The sequence below is a fragment of the Diabrotica virgifera genome, chromosome 10 (assembly GCF_917563875.1).
Source record: "Diabrotica virgifera virgifera chromosome 10, PGI_DIABVI_V3a".
In the NCBI taxonomy this organism is placed as follows: Eukaryota; Metazoa; Arthropoda; class Insecta; order Coleoptera; family Chrysomelidae; genus Diabrotica; species Diabrotica virgifera.
In genome coordinates this window covers 113,807,352-113,821,108 of record NC_065452.1, presented here as the reverse complement: position 1 = coordinate 113,821,108, position 13,757 = coordinate 113,807,352, and the positions used below count along the sequence as shown (strand labels likewise).

The window sequence follows — 13,757 nt, the reverse complement described above, 5'->3', positions numbered from 1 at the left end:
ATTTAAAATCTCTTCAATTCCATGTAACATTCTCAATACACATGTTATTCTGTAAATATAAATTCCCATGTTATTCTGTAAATACCCATTTTTACATATTTTTGTACAATATTCTCGTTTTCGTCAAAGTAGCCATTGCATTTAATTGTTTGTAATTGCGATTTAAAGATTCAAACAAAAAGTGGCGTTCTTAAATTTACTTAATAACCGTTGGGTTAAGATATGGAAAATACTTATACGGAATGAAATATAATTTAAATATCTTCCAGAATACGGCATCTAATATAGGGTATGCAGTTTAAAATAAACATATTATTCAATTTCAAATGTAGGCCAAAATCAACTAAAATAATACAACACTATGTGTGATTACATGATAACAATGAACATTTTATTATTAATGACAGTATCTTGTCTAAGTATATTGCCGGTGTTGGTGGTGTGTTGTACATAAACACGACATAGGTACTTATGTAATTCTAATTTTTAAAGCTTACAAATTAGGAAATCTTTAAATATTTAAAAAATGAAGGGAGATAGGTATAGGAAACCCTAATAAGAATTGAAAGCTAAGTAAACTTTCTACTCGATAGACTAGTAAGCTACAGGGTGTTCCATTTAAAATAAGTAAGTTATTACAGCTTGAATTTGTTAATAGAACAATCTAATATTTTGACCACCCTGTAAAAAGATAGGTATAGGAAACACTAATACAAACTGAAAGCTAAGCAAATTTTCAACGCGATAGACTAGTAAGATACAGGGTGTTCCATTTAAAATAAGTAAGTTATTACAGCTTGAATTTGTTAAAAGAACAATCTCATATTTTGACCACCCTGTAAGAAATTTTGTTGCAATAAGCATCTGTTTAAGTATGCTAAATAGTCTATTATTAAGATCCAAGAAATAGTTTGTTACTGCTTCTTAGATTCGTAGATATTTATTTTTTTCTAAAACCTTACATTTTTATAAAAATCGAAATAAATCAAAACACCCTGTATTTAGGTATAGGGAACCCTTATGAAAGTATAGCTTATTTTTTAAGGTCAATTCAATAATGTCATCAGATATAGGGCATTCCACAAGAAAAAATATAACTTTGATATACCACTCTTTTTTGGAACACCCTGTATAATTCACATTATTTTTAGGTTGTAGTATTAAAGGCCCTGTATATTTCTGTGAAGAAATTTTTTTAAAATATCAAGTGGTTTTCCGTACAGAGACCGAGGCGAATAAGATGAACCACCCTGTATATATATATATATATATATATATATATATATATATATATATATATATATATATATATATATATATCATCATCATCATCATCATAGTCATTAACATCTTAGTAGATGTGTTGTGGTTCATAATTGGGCTTCAGCAGCTCGGACAGTTTGATTGATAATATTTCTCCACTGGTCGCGGTCATCAGTTACATGTATTGCCTCAGTATACTGTTTGTTGAGAAGCTTTTTAGTAATGTCCGCCCATCGCTGTGGAGATCTTCCGCGTTGGCGTTGAGTCTGAGGCCTTCCTTGGACCACCAACCGCTCCATTTTGTGATCACTCCGATGGATATGACCAAAGAACTTTAAAATTCTAGAGTAAACGGTACTGGAGAGACGCTGATCCGGTTTAATTTCATCCAGAACCGAGACATTTGTACGGCGAGCCGTCCATGGAATTCGAAGCAGGCGTCTCCATGTCCACATTTCAAAGGCGTCTATACGTCGTCTATCTGATTCTTTGACTGTCCATGTCTCGCATACATAGTAAAATATGGAAAAGACCAGAGTTGAAACGAGTCTCTTTTTGTTTGTCATAGTAATGTGACGATCACGCCAGACCCCGTTTAGTTCACTCATTGCTGCTCTTGCTAGTTGAATGCGTCTTCTAATTTCGGGTTCACAACTGCATGTGTTGTTAACTAGAGCTCCAAGATATATCATAGATGAGACTACCTCGCATCCCGCAATAGTTTGGGTTTCAGGAAACTGTTGTTGGCGATCAATAACCATGATTTTGGTTTTGTTGTAGTTAACCATGAGTCCAAATTTAGCACTTTCTTCCTCGAGTTTTTTTAATAATTCAATAATTTCTTCTGGAGTAGAGGCTAGAAGTGTAGTGTCGTCTGCGAAACGCAAGTTAGATATCTTAACACCACCTAGGTTTACTCCTCCCTCCCAACCATCCAAGACTCTGAGCATTATGAACTCCGAATATATGTTAAATAATAAGGGAGATAAAACGCATCCTTGGCGTACTCCCTTCTCCAAAGTGCATTTGTCAGACAGGTATCCGTCCATTCGAATATATGCCAGGTTATCTTGGTACAGTTTGCTAATAAGGTGAGTCAAGTGTTTAGGTACACCCATTGTCGTCAATATGTTCCATAGTTTGTCCCATCTAACATTATCAAAGGCCTTTGTATAATCGACGAAACATATAAATATCGGGATCTGGTATTCTCTGGCTTTTTCTATGATGTTTCTTACATTAAGGATTTGTTCTCTAGTACCTCTGCCCTTTACAAATCCAGCCTGCTCAGGTGCTATTTGCCAACTTATGAAGTTTTCTAGACGCCGTTGCAGTATGTAGAGGATCACCTTACTGGCGTGTGATATTAGAGCTAATAGCCTGTAGTTGTTACAATTATTTGTTGAACCTTTCTTATGAAGAGGTATGATTATGGTCTTTCTCCAATCCTCAGGCCAAACGCCTGTGTGCCATATTTCATTACACAATCGATGTAATATTTTCACTCCACATTCCGGAAGATGCTTCAAGACGTCTGCAGTAATGAGATCATATCCTGCTGCTTTGTTAAACTTAAGTCTTTTTAAAGCGAATTCCACCTCGGAAAAAAGTATGTCAGGTTCAGATTCAAAACTAGTGTGGTGTGTCTCTGTTGAAGGAGAATGGAAAGTGGAGGTCTGGCAGTCAGGTACAAACGGGGTGTCCGCTGGCATCTGGTCCGTATTGGCGTATAACAGTGGTGTCATGGCAAAATTAGCAGTGCGGGAACGCAGTGCCGCAACGCACTGCTAATTTTTGTTTACAAAACCTAAATTATCTATTATTTTTTTTTCTTTTCTTAACCAGTGCGGGAACGGCGTTCCCACGCGTTCCCACACGATGACACCGCTGGCGTATAAAGACTTACAATACGCCCTCCAAACATCAATAACCTTGTCCAAATCCGTCTGTACATTACCTTCATCATCTTTGATAGACCAAGATTTCTGTTTGAATTTACGTGAGTAGTCTGACTTTATCAAAGAGTTCTTTGGTGTTATTTGTGTCGGCATGTAGTTGAATTTCTCTGCAGATTTTCTCTATATGCTTGTTTTTGTCTCGTCTACAAGCAGCCTGAATAGCTCTAGATAGCTGTCGGTACTGGGAATTCCTGAGAGGGTTCTCGATTCCAGCAATTTTAAGTTTCCTACGTTCTTCAACGAGGTCAAAAGTATCTGTAGACATCCACACTTTTTTTGGTCCGGTTGAGACGGCATTAGACTGTGCCTCGCAGTCAGCCAAGGTCTGTATCAAGGTATTTTTAAAAGATAACCAAATCTTTTCGGAATCATGAGTGGCGATAGTTGGTAAAATATTTTCGAATCTTTCATTACATTGGCTTTTAAATTGTTGTGTATCTTTTATTTTTGATATCCTCTTGTTTCGGATCCTAGCACATGCCTTGAATTTTTGCTTTAGCGTTGCAAAAAGAAGTTGGTGGTCAGAGCCGCAGTCAGCGCTAGGTCGTGTTTTACATTGGCTAATAGATGTTTTCCAGCGATGTGTAATCATTATGTAATCGATTTGATTTCGGTGTCGTCCGCCAGGTGAGATCCAAGTGTACAATCTTCTGGGGTGGTGCTTATCATTATTGTCAAGTCATTGTCAACGCAGAACTGGATAAGGCGGTCTCCCCTTGAATTACGTTCACCTATTCCATATCTACCCACAATATTTCGTATATGTTCGTCATCCATAGTAACACCGATTTTTGAGTTTAAATCACCCATGATGACAGCGATTTCTTTATTTGGGATATTTTGCAGATATGATTCCAGTTCGTTGAAAAAAGATTCAGTTGTATCATCATCAGCAGTTGAGGTAGGCGCACATACCTGAATCAAATGGACGATAGAGGGAGATCCATTTAGTTTTAAGGAAATTATACGATCACTGGTAGCTTGATATCCCAGTATATAAGGAGAAAGAGATTTTGAAACCCAAAAGCCAACACCATTGATACTTTTGTTAGTGTTGCCGGAAAAGCACATGAAATGTCCCAAATTAGTTATGTAGTGCCCCTCGTTACGGAAGTGAAGTTCAGAGAGCCCGGCCACAGAGATATTGGTTCGTTCCAGTTCCTTCTCCAGAATAGCTTGTTTGCCCGGTTGTAAAAGGCCACGGACATTCCATGTAGCTATGTTGTATGGTTTGCGGTTATTAAGTTTTTGTTTTTCACCAGTAGCACATTTCTCATGTAAAGCCTGATGAGTCACGTCTACATGCCCGGTAACTGATTTCACACATTCCTCCCCGGACGAGAAGATGCGCCGGGTGCCATCCGGATCGCGAAGCTCATCATCCGAGGCCTCGCAGCTATTGCTCATATCATGAACTTTCGTGGGTGAAATAAAGGGGTGGTTTCCCGTTGCCTTCCCCTTTGGTTGGGAGTGCTAATAAGGAAATTTGTTTAAACAGGGTTAGTAGGAAAGGACAATGGTATCTACTGTTTGGACTTAGTAGATACACCAAGGCTCGCGTTTGCAGGGTCGCATACCTGAAGTAGGACTATCACCTATTGGGTTTATAGACGAGTCTCTACCCGCTACCCTGAGGAAATTAGGAGTGTGTGAATGGGGAGAGGCGCAAGTTACGCAGTTTGTGTGTAGAGTGCGCGACATAATGTATATGCCACACACCCCCCGCGCAAAAAGGACCTCTTCACTCAAACACGGTCAAGAGGACTCATCCGACACTCGGGGTGTGGCTGAGATAGGTTCTTGGTAAATAAATGGGTATGGGACGAGATGGAATGTTGGATAAGGACAGCGGTCAGCTGCTCCTGCGTTCGCCTCTTACGACCATTTTATAATTATATACTTTATATAGAACAGAATATACTGCTAAAGAGTTGTTCCGCTATATTGCCTTCCCCATTTAGCCCGTGAAAGCGATCCCATCTACTTCACCTCATGTCACATCCCCTCCCTCCCACACCCATCACTGGGTTAAAGCTGATAAAAATAAACACAAATATCAGCTGTGTTCCGAATCCAAACTTACTTTTAAGCTTATCTACCGGATAACTAACTGGAACATAAATTGACGTGAAAAGACGGGTACATTTTATCTGGCGAATAAATATTTATCCTCCAGATAGCTAACTGCCAGATAGATCATATTTATTCGGAGGTGAAAAGACCGGCCCTAAATAAAGTACAAACAAGTTAGACAACTCAATACAAAAAATTTGATCAAACTAGACTGAAAGTGAGAGCACAGATTTTTAGAATTTCAAAAAAACTGCAATTGTGACGTCACTTTGACGTACTTACGGAGTTTGCTCAAGCTGTTTGATCAAATTATTTGATGGTGGGACGCGGTCTTTAGTGTTTTAGAACCGAGTACCAAGTACAAGTACCAACCAGCCACTACCAGTCCATTGAGTCATCAGGCCGCGTCTCACCATCAAATAATTTGATTAAACACTTTGAGCAAACTTGACGTACTTGAGGAAGTACGTCAAAGTGACGTCACAATTGCAGTTTTTTTGAAATTCTAAAAATCTGTGCTCTCACGCTCTCAGCCGTCAGTCTAGTTTGATCAAATTTTTTGTATTGAGTTATCTAACTTGCTTGTACTTTATTTAAAATTAAAATTTTTCATTATTATCCACAATGAACACTCAGGATGTGACGTCACTAACTGTCACTTTCAGTTTGCTCAAACCAGTTTGATCAAATTATTTGATGGTGGGACGCGGTCTTCACGTGCCATCACCACGATCACCACTAATCACCAGTCCACCCCTGACCTCTGTCACGCTGTCACTGTCAGTACAGTAGTGTGACAGTGAAAGTAGTGTCAGTGTCAGTGTCAGTTTCATTCAATCTCATTCACAATTCACATTCAATTCAGTTTGGTTTTGGGTGGTTTTTGGTTTTGCTTGTTTCTATTTTTACCGTAGAAAAAATGTCTTGTCCTATCTAATAATGAGATCGCTAATTATATTTTACAGCAGATGAATTCTCTTCTCGATAATCTGTGGTTATATAAAAAGTAGTACATTAATTGTAAATAGAGTAATAATATTGTGGTATCTAGAGTAAAGCATTGGCCTTTCAATGCTCATAGCAATAATACTGATGAAATAATGTTTCTGATTTTTGTAAATTCTGATACCCCTTTTTTGTTTAAATGGAAATTAAACATAAAGAGTCAGTGTTTGAAAAGAAAACGATTCAGTTAGAAAAATATATCCAGGAAAACTGTTTATGCTGGGACTTATTTGTTAAAATGTGAAAATTAATTCATTTAACTCGTTTTGGATTTAAAATGTGCATTTAAACACTTATTACAATAGCTATGGGGTGGATGACGTGTTGCCAATGCAAATCCAATGAGGCAAAAGTGATAGAATTGGATTTTTCAAGATGTGGAATCTCAGAAATACCAAATGAAGTGTATGCTAATTCTCCAACACTAGAAGTATTGCATTTAGAAGGAAATAAAGTAAGATATTCATTTATAAACTAGGTTAAAAATGCTATAAAAAATTCTGATTGTGATTTTAATTTCTTCTTAAATCAGGTGAGACTCATTAGTCTCTGGCACTTGGATGTAAGGCCTTTGTACCATGTTTTTTCCTTAAACTATAGCTTTTGTAGCCTCAACGAAGGCCAACAGTTTTCTTATTGGTAGTTTTAGGATCTCTTTGCAGTGAATTCCTGCTTCACATCAATCAGCACATTACAATCGCATAGTATGTGTACTAGGGTGGGCCGACAAAATTTTTTCTGGAAAATAACAACGTCTGTGGTCAAAAAAGTTGAGTTATACTAAAACACAAATTTTTAGTCCAAAATGAGTAGTTAAAAATATTTTTTTCGACTTCCACAAAGTCTCTATATTTTTTTAATATAAAAGGTCATTGTGGCAGTGGAAAAAATAAAAAATAATAATTATTTCAAATGCAGATCTTCATATTTTTTTATTATCTAATTTTTGAAACATCAAGGTTATTCATTTTGTAACTTAAAAAAATTGAAATAAAATCTGTATTGATCTGGCAGTTTGATGGATACTTTATAACGTATAGTAAACTTTATTTGCGTATTTTTCCACTAAATAATAAGTAGACAAAAATTTATTTTAGGAACCTACTTCAAAAAGTGTACCAAAATTACCCAATAACAATAAAGAAGACGTTAGTATAAACGAAGTTATCATTACCGATTATAATATATTATCATTCTTAAAATAACGTGACATTGGACATCAACACTTATGCTGCAGATTTTGCAGTGGTATAAACCCATATTTGAATCAATTAAACGGCCTGGCAATACTTAATTATTTTTATTTTTAGTGCTTTACCGACAGTTGAGTAGAAAGTAGCGTGTGATAAAATGGCTAAACTAGAGAATCGTCCAGGTGTCCAATTTTTGGCGCACCTAGTGATTTCAATAATTCGCAATTACCAACATACAAAGATGTTATCTAGTATTTTTTGTGGGTTCGTTTCGAATTGGAAAAAAATGGTGTCGATAAGAATCGACTTATTCCAGAAGCCTTGGAAATTGTAGCTCAGAAAGTAGAAACTGTTTGGATCAAGGCATCAATTCCAATCATAAGCCACCAAAGGATTATTTTTTTATTACGAAAATATCAAGGACAACGAAGGCAAATTCTTAAACCTTTCAAGGAAAGACAAAATGTTCCCAGTTACAAATCTCAATTGGAATCGTTTTTAAGTAACAGCAAAAGATTGTTTGACATAGCGACCTGTAAATATAAGGATTCTGAAACTGTTGCATGTAATTGCACAAAAAAATACTCTCATACGTTATTAATTTAATAACTTTTCTTAACAAAAATTTTTTTAAGTACCTCAACTAGAAAGAGCATTTCTTCTAGACCAAAGAACTTGCCGCAAAATGAAGATTGGTGCCCTTGATAAAGTTGAATACCAGAAAGTTTTGCAGAAAGAGAAAAAAGCATTCATAATGGCTTCGTCACATACATCAGAATCAACTAGTGTAACAGTCAATAAAAAAGTTTAATCTTCTTGTGAATCACCGACAGATGTGTGTGATAAATATGATACTGAAGATTTTGACCAGACTTCTCTATTTCATATGCAAATACTTCAAAGTTGCCCGTATTTAACTTACAATCTAGCTTATCGAATTTGCCCAGTACCTCAGAGGACATTCAACGCAATCTGAAAGAAATACCAAGATTAGCTGAAACACTTGACCGGTATTTCATTAGCGGTGCTACTAGATTTTGGTGTTATAGATCCACAAAATAAAACAAATATCATCGATAAGAACAAAATAAGAAGAGCAAGAGAAAAGAAAAGAATTGAGGTTCAGAACGATTCTATTCCATTATGTCTTCGTGGTCTTTACTTTGATGGACGAAAAGACAAGTCTTTAGTGTTCCAGGAAAATGCAAGAAAAACTGTGGTGGAAGAGCATATCACAATGTTAGAAGAACCTGGTTTTAAGTACCTGGGCCACATTTGTCCTACGTCTGGCACTGCTATTAATATAGCAAATGCAATCTTGGAGTTTTCAAAAAAATGTAATTTAGACCTCAATAACTTAGAAGTCGTTGGATGCGACGGTACTGTCACAAATACAGGCCGTAAAGGAGGCATTATAGTGTTACTGGAGAATAAAATTGGAAGGCCTCTGCAGTGGTTTGTATGTCAGCTTCAAGCCAACGAGTTGCCTCTAAGACACCTATTTGGAAAACTAGATGGCAATACCAGTGGACCAAGTGCGTTTTCGGGGCCTCTTGGAAAACGACTGCAAGTTTGTGAAACTCTTCCTGTAGTTTCATTTTCAAAAATAGATTGATCATTGGACGAATTCTGCAGCGACGATCTTAGTACAGATCAAAAATATGTGTACGATATTTGTCAAGCAGTAAAAAGGGGTGTTTGTTTAGAAAAACTTTCTAAGAGACCGCCTGGAAAAATGGTTCATTCTCGGTGGCTTATCACTGCTTCCCGTATCCTTCGGTTATATGTAGCAACCAGAAACCCCTCGGAAAATTTACAAATACTCAGCCATTTTGTAATAAAAGTGTATGCGCCCATGTGGTTTTGTATTAAGACTCAACCGTCATGCATTTATGGTGCAAGACATCTATTCAAGACAATAAGACTCTGCGACTATTTACTACCAGAATTGAAAGATCTAGTCTATAAATGTATTCAAAGAAATGGATACTTTGGGAGCCCAGAAAATATTATTTTGGCTATGTTATATGATGAACGAAAACACATAAGACAATTGGGGTTCCAAAGAATTTTGAAGAGCGGACAGTTAAATTACAATGATCAGCAACATTTAGTACCAGAATTAATTTTTGATGCTAAAGAGTACTTTGAGATTATCGACTGCCAGAAAGTTTTATGGACAGAGCCTCCTCTAACTATGAAGCTATCAAAAGACCAACTAAGAGAAGTTGTTGAAAATCCCGAAACCAGTCTTTTGGCATACGTAACAGCATACCCTTGTCACACACAAGCGGTTGAGAGGGCCGTAAAAATAGTAACAGAAGGTTCAGCTTCTGTCTGTGGAAGTGAAAAAAGAGACGGTAGACGGTTATATAAGGAACAGGCTGAAATCAAGGGAAAATTTGCCGAAATATGAATCAAAGAAAGACTTTTTTTTTAAATAATGTGATTGTTACTTTTGAAAGACATTCTGTTTTTTTTATCGTTATAGATTTATAGATAAACTATTTTTGTATTTGTATTTTTGTATTATGTGTTCAAAACAATGTTAGCTTTAGTATAAATTAATTTTTTGTATTAAAAAAAAATAAATCTACCATACAATAAAAAATATATATTTTTTTTTAAATTCTTATTTTGATACAGCGCTGTGGCAGTAAAAAAAATAGTAGTTGTCAAACAAAATACTATGATGGAATTTATCTTATATAAAACACTTTTTTTTTACTCAGGCAACCATAATAAATAAAAAAAACGAATTTGACATATATTAAATGATTGGCTTTTTTCGTAAAAATCTCATTCTTATATAGCTCTGTGGCAGTGGAAAAAAATTAAATTAATTATAAAAAAAAACACTGTGAAGTAAGTTATCTTATCATACATCTTTTCTGGGGTCAGGCAACTTAATTAAAAAAACAAAACAAAAACACATTACTCAACGGCCCACCCTAATGTGTACGGCAGTCTCTTCATCCATTTCATACTTTCTTCACCATGGTTCATTCACCTTATCTAGTTTGTATAGGTGGTTTCATAAATGGCAATGTCTAGTCACCATTTCAGTACCTAACTGTTTTAATCTGTTGTTTATTGAGGATCATCAAAATGTTGGAGAGTTTTTATCAATATTCTTGATTTTTTTTATGTCTGGATTTGCCCTTGAGTGGGTCTCCATTTCTTTTGATGATTCCTTATCAGCCATTTCTGAACCTCGCTTTTCGTAGCATCTTTTGTGTGCCACAGAAAGGTTCTGGTTTCTTCAAAGGTTTATCTCCAGCCTTGTTTTGCCAACATATCTGCTCATTCAATCCTATGCACCCCTTCATGATTCGGCACCCATATTAACCCTCATAATACCAGATTATTTTTGTGACAAATAATACAAATGGGGTTAATAGCGGCCCCAAAGCTTTCCATTAACATGTTGATGGACAGAATGTCTATAGACATATAATTTTCATTGATGTAATGTGACACAACATCTATAGACAACACTTTTTAAATATCGAGTTGTGGTAAAAAATGAGTGTCAAAAAATGTCAACTTACATCTACAGATGCATATGAATAATGTGACACAACATCCATGGTAATCGTCCACTTGTTTATAATAAATAATGTTAAAAAACTCATTGTTTCCATAAACTATAAGCCCTACAAGAAATTCAGCAATTTTCCTATTCTACTTTGCAAAATACATATAGTGTTACAAAGACAAGTGGTTATGTGAAGATCCTTACAAACAAACCGATTACACTTCTGACATCTTTGGGGATATTTTCTGTCCAATTTTCCGGGGCATTTCCAACATCTACCACTTTATAATGTTGTACACAAATGAAGTTTGACTGTCACATGCTCCCCACCTTTTTATCCGGTACTTCCCTGGTTTTGAAGGTATATATTGCTACCTACCACAGAAAGTAAGCAGCTGCTCATCGAGGGTCAAATTTTCTTAGGGAATGTATGAATCTTGTAATTTTAATAATTATAATTTAAAAAAATCCTAATCAGTGATAATTTATCTAAATCTGAATTTCTTCTGGCTTCAGCATTATCAAACCGCAGGCATTGGGAAATTGTGGTAAATCTGTTTCTGCTCCTAGTTTTATTGAATATTGGGCTTAAATCTTCTATATTCCACAAAATCCTAATTCCTTCGTTATGAGATTTGTAAGAAAATCGCTAATATCAACAATCCAACAAAATGTAGAAACTCTTTAGCATCCATATTTTCTATAAATCTTCATGCTTTAGTTGACCTTCTGCATTAGTCCATTGAATTACATGGTATACAATATTATCTCTAAAAGTAGGCAAAAACTACTGGAAATTGTGTAAATTTTTTTTTGTTAAACATGTCTTGTAGGTCCTCCTTTTTGATGCAAAACATTTGAAAGGACATGCCAAAATATTATATAATTATTGGGGTCACTGGTAACCCCTGTGGTATTACTTGTGACTTTTTAATTTTTCAGCAAAATTATGAAAGCTACAAAAAATGTACTTACTCAAACTAAACATAGAAGACACCATATTAGGAAAAGTCAATTTTTTTTTAATTGTAAGTAAAATAATTTCGGGAGAAAAACACTTTCAAGTTACACATGGGGTCTTCAGTGACCCCGTGGTATTATGAGGGTTAAAGACAATTATTGTCTTTTGACAGGTTGCTGAGGAAATAGCCAGGTGTATATTGACCTAGGCTATAATAATTATTATAATTGCATTTTTGCACAACGTACCATGAGCAGTTTTATTTCCACCAGTGAACCATGTTGACTTTTTTAACATTTTGTATTTGTGACTTTTTGTTCTCTAGATGGTATAATTGTGTTAATCTTCTCAGTGAAGATTAGTACTGTGTCATCATATATATGAGTTCACCCTCAGGATGGATTCCACAAGTATAGCCCCAGTAGTGTTTGTGGTGCTATTCAATGCATAAATCAGCCTCCAAGTATTGTATTGATTTTAATTTGAGATGTGAAACAATTTTCCTTCATCTTCATTGTTTATATTGTTGTTATTACTATGCCAGTTAAAATCCATTATGTGTATTATATAAATATAATCATTTTTTTTTCAGCTAAAGGATTTATCTCCACAGTTATTTCAGTGCATTGATTTAAGGTACCTTAATGTAAGTGATAATGAAATCCGAGCCATACCACCATTAATATCAAAATTGACCAATCTACAAGTTTTAATATTTAGTAAAAATGGTAAGTTAAATGCAATATTATTATACATTACATTATGCAGTGTTTTATTTAATATTCAAGTAACTTCTTTTTACACTATCCCTATATGTATAATCTTATTTATCAATAATTCCAGAGTGGACAATTTATGGCAAAATTGGCTGTAGTATATAATTATATTAGTATACAGGGTGATTGATTAGTAGGGTAAAGCTCAATAGCTCCGCTATAGTAATAGATAGCAATAAAAGTTAATAACAAAAATTTTAGCCACCTTTGAGCTTCACATTACAAAATTAGTTAGAATGTTACAGGGTGTTCGATAACACAGTGGCAGACCAAAGTTATGTTTTTTTAAATGGAACACCCTATATTTTATTTTAAATTCGAAATCCTGTTAACTTCTCCATCACAAAAATATAAAGGTTTGTTATGTTATACAGGGTATTTACAAAGTTATAACCAATTTTATATGAACATCGTAACAAGTTCAACTCCCTGTATAAATAAAAATAAGCGAAACAACAATGGTTTATTAATGCCATATTTTTAATGTATTGTCAAAATTTTCAAGAATGGTCGATATTGCTAATTTTCTTTATATCAAATACAGGGTGAGTCAAAACGCAAGTACATTCCTTTCTCAGTAATTTTAAATGGAACACCCTCTGTATTTTATATCACTATTGAAAAGTACCATTACCGTACTTTAATTTTTAGATAGCATTCCCTGTGTCTAAATTTATTAGTTTTCGAGATATTTTCATTTTTCAATGGACCAGTAGCGTGGCCACCCAAATCACCAGAATTAATAAACTGGACTGATTTTTTGGGGTTACGTTAATAATGAAGTTTATAAAATACCTCCAACAACAAGGGATGAGATGAAAAATAGAATAAAAAGTGTATTTCGATGTGTTAATTTACAAATGCTCCGTAGAGTAAGTAGCTCATTCAATGATCGTTTTTAGGCGTACATAAATGTGTTAGGAGATAATTTTGAACACCTTATGTAATTAAATATTAAAAATATTTTATTAAAAGTAGCTTCTAATTTTT

At 34.9% G+C, this 13,757-nt stretch overlaps 1 protein-coding gene across 1 annotated transcript in view; it reads left to right on the top strand.

Annotated features, from left to right (window-relative positions):
* The first annotated feature begins 6,090 nt into the window (after positions 1–6,090).
* The window catches only part of LOC114333290 (leucine-rich repeat-containing protein 1), a 67,972-nt gene continuing 60,305 nt past the window's right edge, over positions 6,091–13,757 (top strand). The window contains exons 1-2 of the mRNA XM_028283149.2: positions 6,091–6,753; positions 12,584–12,719. Coding sequence (XP_028138950.1) covers positions 6,607–6,753; positions 12,584–12,719 — 283 coding nt within the window. The 5' untranslated portion in view covers positions 6,091–6,606. The remainder of the gene's footprint in view (positions 6,754–12,583; positions 12,720–13,757) is intronic.